Raw genomic sequence first — 14,318 nt, forward strand, 5'->3', positions numbered from 1 at the left:
CAACACGTTTCCACTACACATAAGGGACATAACTGGCCGACCCCTCACAGTGTTCAAGAGAGAACTATCAACATCAGAGGCCCGAGACTGTTCAACACGCTTCCACTACACATAAGGGACATAACTGGCCGACCCCTCACAGTGTTCAAGAGAGAACTATCAACATCAGAGGCCCGAGACTGTTCAACACGTTTCCACTACACATAAGGGACATAACTGGCCGACCCCTCACAGTGTTCAAGAGAGAACTATCAACATCAGAGGCCCGAGACTGTTCAACACGTTTCCACTACACATAAGGGACATAACTGGCCGACCCCTCACAGTGTTCAAGAGAGAACTATCAACATCAGAGGCCCGAGACTGTTCAACACGCTTCCACTACACATAAGGGACATAACTGGCCGACCCCTCACAGTGTTCAAGAGAGAACTATCAACATCAGAGGCCCGAGACTGTTCAACACGCTTCCACTACACATAAGGGACATAACTGGCCGACCCCTCACAGTGTTCAAGAGAGAACTTGATAAGCACCTCCAAAATATACTTGATCAACCAGGCTGTGACTCATACGTCAGGCTGCGAGCAGCTGAGTGCAACAACCTGGTTGACCAGACCATCAACTAGTAGGCCTGGTCAGAGGGTTCTTGCGAGAAACAATGGGCAGAGTTTCTTTCACCCTATGCCCCTGTTACCTAGCAGTAAAATAGGTACCTGGGTGTTAGTCAGCTGTCACGGGCTGCTTCCTGGAGGTGGATGCCTGGTCGAGGACCGGGCCGCGGGGACACTAAAAAGCCCCGAAATCATCTCAAGATAACTTCAAGATATGCGATGCTCCGTCATCTCCTCCAGAGTGCTTTATATTATTTGCTGAATATCTATAACCGTATTTGGGAGACGTCATCAGTCTCCGAGGTCATCAGTCACCTCCGAGGTCATCAGTCACCTCCGAGGTCATCAGTCACCTCCGAGGTCATCAGACACCGAGGTCTGGCTTGAGGCCGTTGTTTTTTCTATTTGGTAACCGGTTCTAAACGGATTTCCCCCTGAGGATTTTCACCCCATTGCCCTGACAAGTTGCATTTGCAAACTTTTCGAATGTATGATCAAGGTACTTCTGATGTTGTTCTTAGAGCACAGTCGCCACCTCTTCCTTCTCAATTTGGCCTTTACAGGTGTCGCAGCTTAGCGGATGTTTTATTGGACGTAGAGTCCAGCATTCGTACTGCCTTTGCTGCGAAGACCTCCGTTGTTGCAGTTCTTTTTGACCTGGAAAAGGCTTATGACACCACATGGAGATAAAACATTTTGTCCAAACTACACTCTTGTAGTTCGTGGATATCTCCCACTCTTCCTTCACTTTCTAGTCATTTGTTTTAAGCGAGACTTGGTACCACTTTGTCTGACTCCTGTCGACAATACGAAGATGTTCCTCAAGGTAGTGTTCTGAGTACTGCTCTTCCTAGTTCTCTCTAAATGGTCTTCCTTCTTTTTCTCGTTCTGGGATTTTTTCGGCCCTCTATGTTAACTGTCTCACCCTCTGCACTCGGGGTGATGGCTCACCTTTCCTCCAACGATGGCTTCAACTTGCGAGTGGTGCCGTGTCGTCCTGGGCCACGAATCATGGCTTCAAGTTCTTAACAACTAAGACTTGTGCTATGACTTTTACTTGGAAGCAGGTCGTTCTTCGTCCACCTTTGGTAATCCTCTGTGGTATCTCTGTGGTAATCCTCTTTTGAATAAAGACTTTGCTAAACTTTTGGGGATGATCTTTGGCGCCTCCTTGGCCCCCTCGTACCTGAATTTACCTGAGGACCACTAACACTAGTGGCCTTGACGAGGACAGGAAGCCGGCGGCTTGTCGAAGGTCCCTCCATTTGCCTTGATAAGCTTTTCTAGTTGGATATTGAAATTCAACAGTCTTGGCATTTACGACTTCGGCAGGTAGGCGGTTCCATGAGTTTATAGCCCAGTGGGTGAAAAGGCATCTACTGTTCTTAGCCCACATTGTGGCTTGCCTAGCTTGAAAACGTTGTTCCTTGTTTGTGTTACATTTGACCTTTTGAAGAAATTTCCCGGATCAACCAAATTGTTCAGTATTTAAAAGTTTCGATGAGATCAGTCCTGTCATGCCTGGTGTGCAGTGTTGCTGGCCCTGTGGCTCTCAACCGTTCCTCATACAGAAGATGACTTAGCTCTTATCTTACCTCTAAGTTGAATGCTCTAAGGTCCTAACCTTACTTAAAGTCTTGTCCCATACTTCCTGGGGAGCTGATAGACGCTCACTCATCTATTTGGCAGTAGGTGTCTTACCACTGCACTCCGGGGCGCAGTGGTAAGACACTCGCCCCGCACTTCGCGAGCGATTTGGCTTGGGTTCGTATCCTGGCCGGGGAGGATTGACTAGGCGCCAGTCCTTAACTGTACACCTTTGTTTATCCAGCAGTGAATGGGTACCTGGTTGTTAAACGATTTGCCGGGTCGTATTCCAGGGAAAATTCAGATTAAGATTAATTCAGATTAAGGACCTGTCCTGATTAGGGGCGCCTGACAGCTGGGTAGACAGCGCTTCGGATTCGTAGTCCTAAGGTTCCGGGTTCGATCCACGGTGGAGGCGGAGACAAATCGGCAAAATGTTTCTTTCATCCTGATGCCCCTGTTACCTAGCAGTAAATAGGTACCTAGGAGTTAGCTGCTACGGGCTGCTTCCTGGGGGTGGAGGCCTGGTCGTGGCCGCGGGGACACTGAGCCCCGAAATCATCTCAAGATAACCTAACTGCCCGAAACGCTATGCGTGCTAATGGTTTTATAAGAATGTAAGAACTCTTGTATATATAAATAAAATAACTTTTAGTATAACAGTTATGAACGAGTGATATCTTCCACTCTGCTCGGTCAGAACAAGCTGAAAAAAGGCGTCGCTACATTAAAATATATTATATGCAAACTTCAAATCATAAATTTACTAATATGAAAACAACATTTAGCAGCATCTACGCATTCAAGACATTAACCGTCAGTGGGTTACACAATATCAATATTTCGGAGTGTGGATAGATTCTAAAATGACATTCAACAAGCAAATTCAATATCTAAAGGAGAAAGCAAAATCACGACTAAATATAATGAGAGCAATCACAGGGCCCCGTCTAGGAGCGGGACACAAAGTGTTAAGAATGTTTTACATACACGCCGTTCGTTCCCTAGTTGATTATGCAGCGCCTGCCTTACTCACTCTTTCTCCTGGTCAGTGGGCAAACGTTGAGGTTATTCAAAATGATGCATTGTGAATCATAACAGGAGCTCCCAGATGGACTAAAATACTGAGCCTAAAAATAGAAACCAAGCTAACGTCAATTGAGATAAGGGTAAAAGGGATTGTGCTGCATACATGCTGATCAAGATATTGACTAGACCTAGAATCAGTTCACTTAAAGATATAATCACTGGAGCACTAACTCGGGACAGAAGAGCCTTCAATAGCAACAGGTGGACCCATTGTATGATAAACACCATCAATACATTCGATATAACAAACACAGTCACTGAGAGAGGTGTCGACGAAATACATGCAGACTTTGTTATGCAATCCCCTTGGGAATCTCTGCCAGCAGACTTTAAGATTATGGTTATTGAAGGAAAAAAGAACCAGACTAATCCTCATCTGCTACGTAATATTGCACAGATGCATATAGAAGCAAACTTGGCATCTGACAGCTTCACTTACTTCACAGCAGGGACAAGAAACCGGAGCTCCAGTTAACTCAGGAAACTCTGAAAATAGTTGGGGAAACTCAAATGGGTGTTCGACTTTACAAACAGAGATGCTAGCCATTCAAAAGGCTTTGGAACATGCTCTTGCTGAACACCGACAACATGTTATCATGTTGCATGTTATCATACAACATGTTATCATGCTACGCGTACTAGTGGCTGTACAAGAATGTAACAACTCTTGTATATATCTCAAAAAAAAAAAAAAAAAAAAAAAAAAAAAAAAAAAAAAAAAAAAAAAAAAAAAAAAAAAAAAAAAAAAATCATACATACAGATTCGAGAACTGCTATTGAAACCTTGCAACAAGAACACATACATGATAACATACATCTGATCACAAATGTCATATCATTAATGCAAGCACTCAAACGTCAAGGCCGTTGGGTACTTATCAACTGGGTGCCAAGTCATGTGGGAATAATAGGAAATGACATTGCAGACGAAGCTGCAAAACTTGCAACTAAGAGACGAAATGTAGACATTTATATATCACAGTCTATTACAGATTAAGAAAGTAATTAAAAACAGAGCTATGAAAAAGATGTACAGTGACCACAACACAGCAGTTGCAACATCAGGATCTGCGGGTTGGTACAAGAATTCAACCAACTACGAACCACTTAGTTTGATGAGAGGGAGCAGTAGAACAACAGAAGTACACTTACATCGCATCAGGCTTGGATACCCATGTGCATGGGAAATAGGCTTACAGGTTCCGGAAGATGAGAGGAAATGTCAGCACTGTGGAGAAATGCGCAACAGACCACTGGAACATTATCTAACACAGTGCACAGTTACAAACCCATTAAGATTTGAACTTAGATTCAACAGAGCAGAAGAAGTTGTTAAAGACATGGGACAAAATCTTACTGAAGCGACCATACGAATTATAGATATTCATACTCCGCCCAAGTAAAACAGAAACAAGCAACACTTAGTGGTCCAGCCAGAGGCTTACGGCCCGCGCAGGAATATCCCTGCAAAAAAAAAAAAGCAAGCAAGGACATGCTACATTAACAGATGTAAATTACCGGCTGGTATATTAGATTACACGACCATGCAAAAGTATTAATAGTAAATGCAATCACTGCATTACCACAAATGCAATATGTAATTAAATTATCATACAGTTGTATCTAGCTATGACAAACAAAACATTTCATTAAGCTATAAAACTTCTACCTGACTCACAGGCTTCAAATTTCACATGTACAATGCAAACCAACATTATCAACATGATATAATAAGGTACATTAAGCAATATAATATAATTAAAATTATGACGACTGGATCACCTCGTTCATGACAGGGCTAATACTTTAACACGTCCTTATCAAAGAAACATCTTATATATGTAATATACAAAACAAAATCTTAAACGTTAATACTATCTATGATTCAAGTTATTATAACTGTAATTTCAATCTTTAGGATGCTCCTAATTCTACTATACAACAAACAGCCCATCTTCATATAATGACAGTACTTTAGTAACTGTTTGGGGAAAGTACCAATATGAAGTGATGGACCACCAGAAAGACGACTTGTATTATTGAATTTTGACAAACCCGAAACTTTTTAACTGCAACATAAATATAAGACCTCCCTAACCTCTCCTAGCAATCCTAAGCCTAATACACGCTATCTTGGGCATAATATAGTACTCAGTGTATAAGGGAACGTTTAAGTTTGTTCAAGTTAAGCCTTATTTTTTCAGAGTCTATAAAATTAATAGTACAAAAAGTGGTTTACAAGTGTTCCATCACTATATATTAGTACTTTATACCAAATAGTTACTATAAGTACCATAATTTCAGCAGGATGAGTTGTATACAAATATTATCTAATGCCAATGGTACATCGCATATAAAGAGTGATGGTTAATAATATATTGTTAATATTTAATATATACAATTTAATTTACTATTTAAATCTCACCGAGATATAGTAATACAAATGCAACAAATTATGTCTGGGCCAAATTATTTGTTACTTTTATTAATCTACAGAAAATGGAGACGTTGTGGAAAGAATGGACTGGCGCCCTCTACATATACTGTAACATTGATGACGACCTCGGCCTCAAGAGACTTAGCTTTTACAGGCGCTCCTCACGTCACCACGCAACACTATTCTCCTACTTGTTGTTAGTGGAGTTGGACACTGTCACTCGGGAGAACTCCCTTTTCCTCCTTGACTTCACTTACCGAATGCGGATGAGGAATATGACCGGGTACATTTCCGTATACCAAGAGCACCTGCCTGACGGAGCTGTGGATGTGGTGCCTGGAGGCTCTCCTGTGCCCTCCACCGCTCAGGCTACTGCTGCCGCCTCTGGTGTCCTCTTAGAAACGAATGCCCTTGATCTCACCAGAATTAATATTTAAATGTTGCTTCGAGCGGCGGCTAGTTTATTGTGCACCCCATACTCAGCATAGCGGAATGCAAAGGGTACATTGGCCCCGAGGACAAGAAGCCGGTAGCTTGCTGTTATGGAAAGTAATGTGATTGTACTGAGAGGGCCAATGGTACAAGATAAGAGAGTTCCTAAAATAGTGGAAATAGGAAGGCCCCGGCCCCCAGGGAAGAATATTCCCAGTAATTAATAAGTTAGGTTAGGATATATATCTGCAGTCTAAGGTAATCTCCTATTCCACACTCAGCAGGATTAAAGGAAAACCTCCTATCTTATACCTTATTTATTAAACCCTCTAATAACCCCCCATATACAATAATATAACTATTTTCTTAACCACTCTACTTCACATTAAAAGCCTTGGTCCACATAGGCAGGATGCAAGGTTTTACAATTACAAAACTAGGGTAAAGTCTACTTGGATAGGGCACTAGCCAAGGCTATAGGTAGCCTGGAACAACTTGAGCACAGTGGTTTCACCAACAGTCTCCGGCAGTCTCCGTGGTGTAGTGGTAAGACACTCGCCTGGCGTTCCGCGAGCGCTATGTCATGGGTTCGTATCCTGGCCGGGGAGGATTTACTGGGCGCAATTCCTTAACTGTAGCCTCTGTTTAACGCAACAGTAAAATGTGTACTTGGATGAAAAAACGATTCTTCGCGGCAGGGAATCGTATTCCAGGGACCATAGGATTAAGGACTTGCCCGAAACGCTACGCGTACTAGTGGCTGTACAAGAATGTAACAACTCTTGTATATATCTCAAAAAAAAAAAAAAAAAAAAAAAAAAAAAAAAAAAAAAAAAACCACAAACTAGAGTAATCTTAGGAATATAAACACTAGCTCAGGCTACACAAACTACTACACACTTTTGCCAGAGACCGGTACACCTTATACATATACTTATCTTGTAGAACTGAGAATCAGGATATGGTAAAGAGAGAGAAGGTAAAGGGGTACAGAACCCGCGAGGGGAAATGTGAGCCCAACCACAGCCAGCACCAGAGAGAGCTGCCCAGAGTCCTCCTGCCTCCTACCCTGATTGCTGCCGGACGGATACTCAGCTGATCGTACAGCAGACATCATCCCAAGTTTACTCAGACATTCATTACTAGCTACCTTAATCATTCTAAGAATAGCTGATAATTATTTCAATATTATATTTAATAATCAACAAGCCCAGAGTCTTCATGCTCTGTGAGAAATAAGATTCGTCTTACGTCTGGCAAGGAAGATAGGAACAAAAGCGCATCAGCGGTGAGAGGAGCCAGAGTATAAATGTTATTGTTAATTAACTATCCTTCTCACATGATCCAATCCTATCAATTAATGTAAAGTAATTATTTAGAGCTCAATTTGACATCTGGTTTCCAACTAAGGAACCCAGGGTCGTAACACTTGCCAAAGGTTCCCCACCCATTTGTCCTGATGTTTTTTCTAGCTCGATTTTAAAAATCATGTTTTTTTTTTTACATTTATTGCTGCTGCGGGAAGGCGGTACCATGGGTAGGCCTGTGGGTGCAAAAAAATAATCTGTTCTCAGTCCTACATTGTGGCTTGTTGAGCTTGAAAACGTTGCTCCTTCTTTGTGTTACATCTGGCCTTTTGAAGAAGTTGTCTGGAATAAACATCCTCCAAATTGTTCAGTATTTTAAAAGTTTCGATAACATCTGCCCTGTCATGTATGGTTTGCAGTGTTGTTAGTCCTGTGACCCTCAGCCGTTCCTGGTATGAGAGTTGATAGTTCTAAAATGAGTTTTGTTGCCTGGGGTTGAAATTTTTTCCAGAGCAGCTATGTCTTTCTCAACATTAGGTCTCCACGCTTGGATACAATAATCCAAGTGAGCACCAGAGATATATACAGTTGAATGACTACCCTCTTTCCCTAAAGTCAAAGGTTCCCTTGATTATTCCCAAGGCTTGATTAGCTTTTTTTTCTTTTTACTACTGCTCTCACTTGTTGTGCAACTTTCAGTGAATGATGCATTCTGACTCCAAGGTCCTTTTCGTCATCAGTCTGTTGCAAGGTAATGCTGTTAATTTGGTAGTTGTGTATACCACATTTTCCTTATTATCCGATTAGTGAGAACATCGAATAATCATGTTCTTGCAGCCAAATGTGTGAGGGGATTCATAGTTTATTAGCTCACTGAACAAAGTGGGACTTTAGATTAGGCTTCGAGGAGTGCCTATACAGTGTAGTTGAATTACATTAGCTTCATTGCTGTAGTCTTTTAGCTAGCTCACACAATATTACTTCTTTATTTTCAATATCCAGGGCATTTTTCAACTTAAAAGAAATATATGTATGTGCCTTCTATTATCATGTTCAATTTAAGGGTTGTACTCTAGTGATGAGTAAAACCATTCCTCTGAAGCAACATATGCTCTAATCGATGCAAAAATAATCTGTTGAGTATCATGCTTTCAAAGGCTTTAGACGTGCGATTACTGGTCATTGAGAGGCGAAGAAAAGTGTCAATTAATTAACGTTTTAAATTTGGCACAACGAAATTGGAAGTTCTGCGACAGGCAGCTGCCAAATAACATAACTCGCATTATGCAATGCAAAGTATAATGGATTGTTGGGTAGAGAGTTTCAGTGGACTGTCTCATCAATATCTTCCTCGCCGGGTGCAGTGCTACTGGACTGTATTCAGTTCATAATCAGTATATAGAACATTATTTATCATATTGTTTAACATGATTTATGAGTGTTTCTAATCTTAGATTATCCATACAATTTCCACCTTAATGCTAGGTTGTAACATAATCTGCAGCAGGACTGGATAAGAAACTTGTCCGTATATGTTACCTATGATATTGTTAATATATTTCCAGGTTTTGCTAAAGTGTGCTGAGACCATAAACAGCATTTTGTCAATCAATTTGTCTAAGTTAATTCAGTCTCTTCTTTCACTGTAGCAAGCGAGACTTGAGAGTTTAACATCCAAGATACTCTAATTGCTTCTTATAACGTTACCATATTTATTAATTGTTAATTTAATGCTTTTAGTTTACGATCATCATACATTGATTATGTTTGTCTTGTTGACAGCTTGTTGACAGCCTTTGTATATTTACAAGCTCATATATTATTAAACCAGTTTGCAATATAATCTGTGAAGTTATTTGCAAGCCATTGTATACATTGCATACATGTGTATGCAATGTATAAAATGTCCATACATTGTAATGTGCTGCTACTCTATTTTATATGAAGGATTACAGTGTAGATCAGAAACTAGCTATAAATTCATCTAATTAATATTCCCATCTCAAAGTATGGTCAGTCATACGTAGAATCAGGAGAGAACATGAAATGCGAGTTTAAGCCTGCACTAGCAAACTCTGTGTAGGGCACAAGAATATCTTCCAGTATTCATGAGTGGTAAAACAAAAAAAAACGACAGTCTGCACGTTCGCCACGGGAGCAGACGTGTCCGCTCTGCTGCCCCACAAGACATCCAGACCCACTGTGGTCCGTAGAGGGGGTGGTACGGGAACTTAGCTGCCGACCCAAGCTTCTATGGTCCAGGGCCCATCTGCACCATGTTGCACAGGGTCATGGTTCGCCTCCGGGAGATCCTCGTTATCTCCACGGCTGCGTTTTTAGTACAAAAACTACCGCCAACTTTTCTCCTGCTGACATCCTGGAGACCAGAGAGGGTGTCCACCCCCTCTTCGCCATCGATTTGGACCTTGAAAAGATATTCGCCACCCTGCTAGACGCCGGCCTAGCTTACGCTCACACCAATCCGTTGCTACCTGGGGGACAGGACTGTGTTTGCCAGGAACATAGCACAAGGGTCACCGAACGCGGCCGACGACATCCTCGCCAGCATCAACTCCAAGAACCCTACGCTGACCGCGGTAGCGGCCTGCAAGACCATCACAAACTTAGACGACATCCACAGACCAACACTTTTATTATTATTATTATTATTATTATTATTAATACATGAGGTACATCTGCATTAGTGCAGATACCCTAGACTATATGAAGTGGAGTACAGTGTGTCAAAAAAGCTAACTACGTGATGCTAAAAAAAAATCCCCATCACACAGGATGGTTAGTCATACAGAGGCATGTGGTAGGCAGTCTGCACTGGCAGACTCCGGATGCATTTTGAGGATATCATCAACACAAGAGTGAATAAGGCAGCAGTGGTAATAAAAGTCCCCATCTCGCAGGATGGTTAGTCATACAGGGCCATATGTTTAGTAGCCTGCACTGGCAAATTTTGGGTGCAATATGAGGATATCCTCAAGAATACGAGAGTGAATAAAGTAATTGCAAAGCTCCAGGTACCTCATGCCAACTGGTCTGAAAGGTCTAATAACTGGGCATTCGGTGATGTAGTGTGGGAGATCATGCCGCAGTTCCTGCTCACAGAGTTTGCACCTGGAGTGCTCAGGATTGGGAGATCCGTCACCTGTAGCCACCTGCCACAGGTAACGGTATCCCAACCTGATCCTTGCAACCACTGTGTCGCACAGTCTGGTGGACGTTTTATGCTGCCCATAGATATAGGTTTCAGATCTGAACAAATCATAGCTTTTAATACTAGTACTTTCAGGTCGTTGGGAGTCAGTAATTTCTTCCGGAAGATGAGAGGAAATGTCAACACTGGAGAAATGCCCGACAGACCACTGGAACATTATCTAACACAGTGCCCAGTTACAAACCCATTAAGATTTCAACTTAGATTCAACAGAGCAGAAGTTGTTAAACACATATGGCAAAATCTTATTAAGCGACCATACGAGTAATAAATACTCATACTCCGTCCAAGTAAAACAGAAACAAGCAACACTTAGTGGGCCAGCCAGAGGCTTAGGGCCCGCGCAGGAATATCTCTGCAAAAAAAAAAAAAGCAATTTCTTTCCTATTAGACCTGAATGTTTGGACCAATACAGTTTTGATATTACAGATGGGGATACCTAGATTTGATTCAACTTCATCTTTGTTGCACGCTAATTTGGCTGCAATGTCTGTCTCATTATGATGGGTTATATTTATGTATGAAGGTATCCATATAAAGGAGATTCGAGACCCCTTTACTCTGTGCAGCAATTAGATCATTTATAATTGGTAGTATGAGGTTCTTGCTGTAGATCTTCCAGGAGAAGTTTTCGATTGCTTGAAGAGCAGACTTTGAATCACAAAATATTATTCCTCCTCCAATGTTTTTTAATGTACTGGTAGCTAGGTGTAATGCTGCTAGTTCTGCTTGTGTGGAGGTCAGCCAGTTGTTTAACCTGACACTGACAGTCTTTGTGCAAATATTATTTCTATAAAACCTACATGCTGCTGCAGTCCGTCCAGTAGAAGATTGGACTGAGCCGTCGGTGTAGACACAGTGTTCGTGAGATCTTAAACTCTCGATGACCCTCATCTACTCCAACCCCAACCCACATACACTAAATGGTGTTGTTAATAATGAAACAAAAAAAGTCCACTTATGGATGTCAACCAACAAACTAACACTTAACATAGAAAAGACCTACTACATCCTATTCGGAAGCAAATCTACAAATGCAATTCAGCTTCAGATTGACAATGTAAACATTAGCAATAAAAATGATGGAAAGTTTCTTGGCATATTCCTAGACAAGAGACTCAACTTCAGTACCCACATACAACACATAACTAAGAAAGTCTCTAAAACAGTTGGTATACTCTCCAAAATCAGATATTATGTTCCTAACTCTGCTCTCATCTCTCTATATTATGCACTAATCTATCCCTATCTCAACTGGGGTGCATGGGGTTCAACCACTGCAAACCACCTCAAGTCCATCATCACCCAGCAAAAATCTGCTATCAGAATAATATCAAATTCTGCTTTCAGACACCACACAGCCCCCTTGTTTAACTCCCTAAACATGCTAAACATAATCTCACTCCACAAATTCTCTTGTGTCAACTACATTTACAAAACCCTGTTCTTAAATGCAAATCCTTGTCTGAAACTCTTCTTGGACAGATGTAATAGGACCCATTATCACCACACCAGAAATAAATATCTCTTTGATATCCCCAGAGTTAAACTTAATCTGTGTAAACACTCTATGCAAATAAAGGGACCCAGTTTATGGAACTCACTCCCTATTGAATTGAAAAGCTGTCCAACTTTTACATCATTCAAAATCAATACTAAAAAGTACCTAATTTCATCTTCATAGTTTTTCACTTTTTGCCTTAAAATTGCACTGTATCAATTGCTACCCAATCTCCCAACCTTTATGTTCCCAATTTGAACATCTTTACCATTGTGATCACTGCTGTTTTCTTATGTGCTGCCAATCTGTTGTATGGTGTTTCTAAATCTTGTTTATCTGTATCTTTTGCTACCCAGTCTCCCAATCTTTATGTACCCAATCTGAACATCTTTACCATTGTGATCATTGCTGTCTTATATGTGCTGTCAATCTGCTGTATGTTGTCTTTTAACCTTGTTTAAATTACTAATCAAGCTGTCAATGTAATCAATCAGAGCTTAATATAACAATATGCTTTAATATACCTACTTATCTCTCTCATCTCATTTTTCTCTTGTAATGTATCTTTATCATTTATCAATTCTGATTGAAATTACCTACTTAAAATTATCTGCTAGATTAAGGACCTGCCCGAAACGCTGCGCGTACTAGTGGCTTTACAAGAATGTAAATACTGTACTATCCAATGTATTCTCACAAACCCAATGTACCTTCTTGTATATATATAAATAAATAAATAAATAAATAAATAAGTGTGACAGCTTTGAGTAGAGCAAGATTCTCATTATCTTTCTTGGTGACAGGTGTGTATGATACTTGAATGGTGGGGTACAGATAAAGAGGAATATCAGAGACAGGTAGATTGCACTTACAAGGAATGCTGAGTTTAATGAGATTGTAGGCATTTTTCCAACACTGAAGGTGACCTTCACCACGGCCATCGCAGCGATCCACGCCACGGACTGGAATCACCATACTGCATATACCCAAATGACCAAGGAACGCTACACGGAACTCCAGCAGTGCTTCAAGTGCTACCGGCACTCTCACTATACCAGGAAGTGCACCTAGCAAGCAGAGAGATGCAGTATCTGCGCACAGGAGCCCACTACACGGCCTGCACATCATCCAGTCAACGCTGTCTGCTCTGTAGTGACTCACACTGCAGTCCCATCTGACTGTCTCCACCGACAGGGGGGAGGTAGAAATAGCCTAAGCTACTCTATCCCTTTGAGGTGTATTTTATTGTTTAATAAACGTACTTGAACTTGACAGGAGATCAAGAAAATTATAGCTAACGCTATCACCACCTCACATCGACCAGCAAACCCACTCACGTCTGCATTCCTGGCCTTACCCAGGAACACATCTATGACTACCTCCTGGTCCTGTCCACCACCCAGCCAAGGGGGACGACACAGCCGACCGCACCACCTGTGTCCACACCATCACCGGCCCAGCGGCCCCAGCCTGCAGCCTACACCTGCCCTGTTACCAATCCTGCTCCACCTAGCAGCAAATTGGCGGGCAAAGACATCAACCGCTACTCCCTGTTAAATAATCTCCCCACCTTCAGGGCCTATCACACTAAAATACATACCTAAGTGAAGGGTCCTTACATCATCTGTATGTCAACAAATGCTATACGATCCTGGTCCACTTACCACAGTGCAATACTGGACCCAGGGTCGTAACAGGGTGCAGGAGCAAAAGGTTAAAAAATGACAGATGAAACGCCAGCAATCAAACATCACACTCCGGCAACCTGCACCAAGTCCCCCACCCGCCAACGACGTCTGGAAGGGAAGGCTGCATGAAAGTTGTTGGATAGTAATTACCTAAGTGTAGTTACAGGATGAGAGCTACGCTCGTGGTGTCCCGTCTTCCCAGCACTCTTTGTCATATAACGCTTTGAAACTACTGACGGTCTTGGCGTCCACCACCTTCAAGGGTGGTGGTGTTCTAGCTCTTGTCCAGAAACTGAAGCACCAAACGTTTAGTCTGGTTAAATAACGACTTAAGAAACACCATTTGTCGATGGTAACATTAGATATGTTCATGATCAATGTTGTTTTATATTTTGTAAACATCAGAGATTAGAGGTACTTCTACACACAAGTTT

At 41.6% G+C, this 14,318-nt stretch overlaps 1 protein-coding gene across 2 annotated transcripts in view; it reads left to right on the forward strand.

Moving 5' to 3' along the window:
* LOC123762741 (uncharacterized) overlaps nucleotides 1-12,968 on the forward strand; it is a 30,828-nt gene extending 17,860 nt beyond the window's left edge. For both annotated transcript variants that reach the window (XM_045749486.2, XM_045749487.2), the window contains exon 5: nucleotides 5,787-12,968. In XM_045749486.2, coding sequence (XP_045605442.1) covers nucleotides 5,787-6,164 — 378 coding nt within the window. In that variant the 3' untranslated portion in view covers nucleotides 6,165-12,968. The remainder of the gene's footprint in view (nucleotides 1-5,786) is intronic.
* Nucleotides 12,969-14,318: the final 1,350 nt, after the last annotated feature.

Source organism: Procambarus clarkii, chromosome 27, assembly GCF_040958095.1.
Source record: "Procambarus clarkii isolate CNS0578487 chromosome 27, FALCON_Pclarkii_2.0, whole genome shotgun sequence".
In the NCBI taxonomy this organism is placed as follows: domain Eukaryota; kingdom Metazoa; phylum Arthropoda; class Malacostraca; order Decapoda; family Cambaridae; genus Procambarus; species Procambarus clarkii.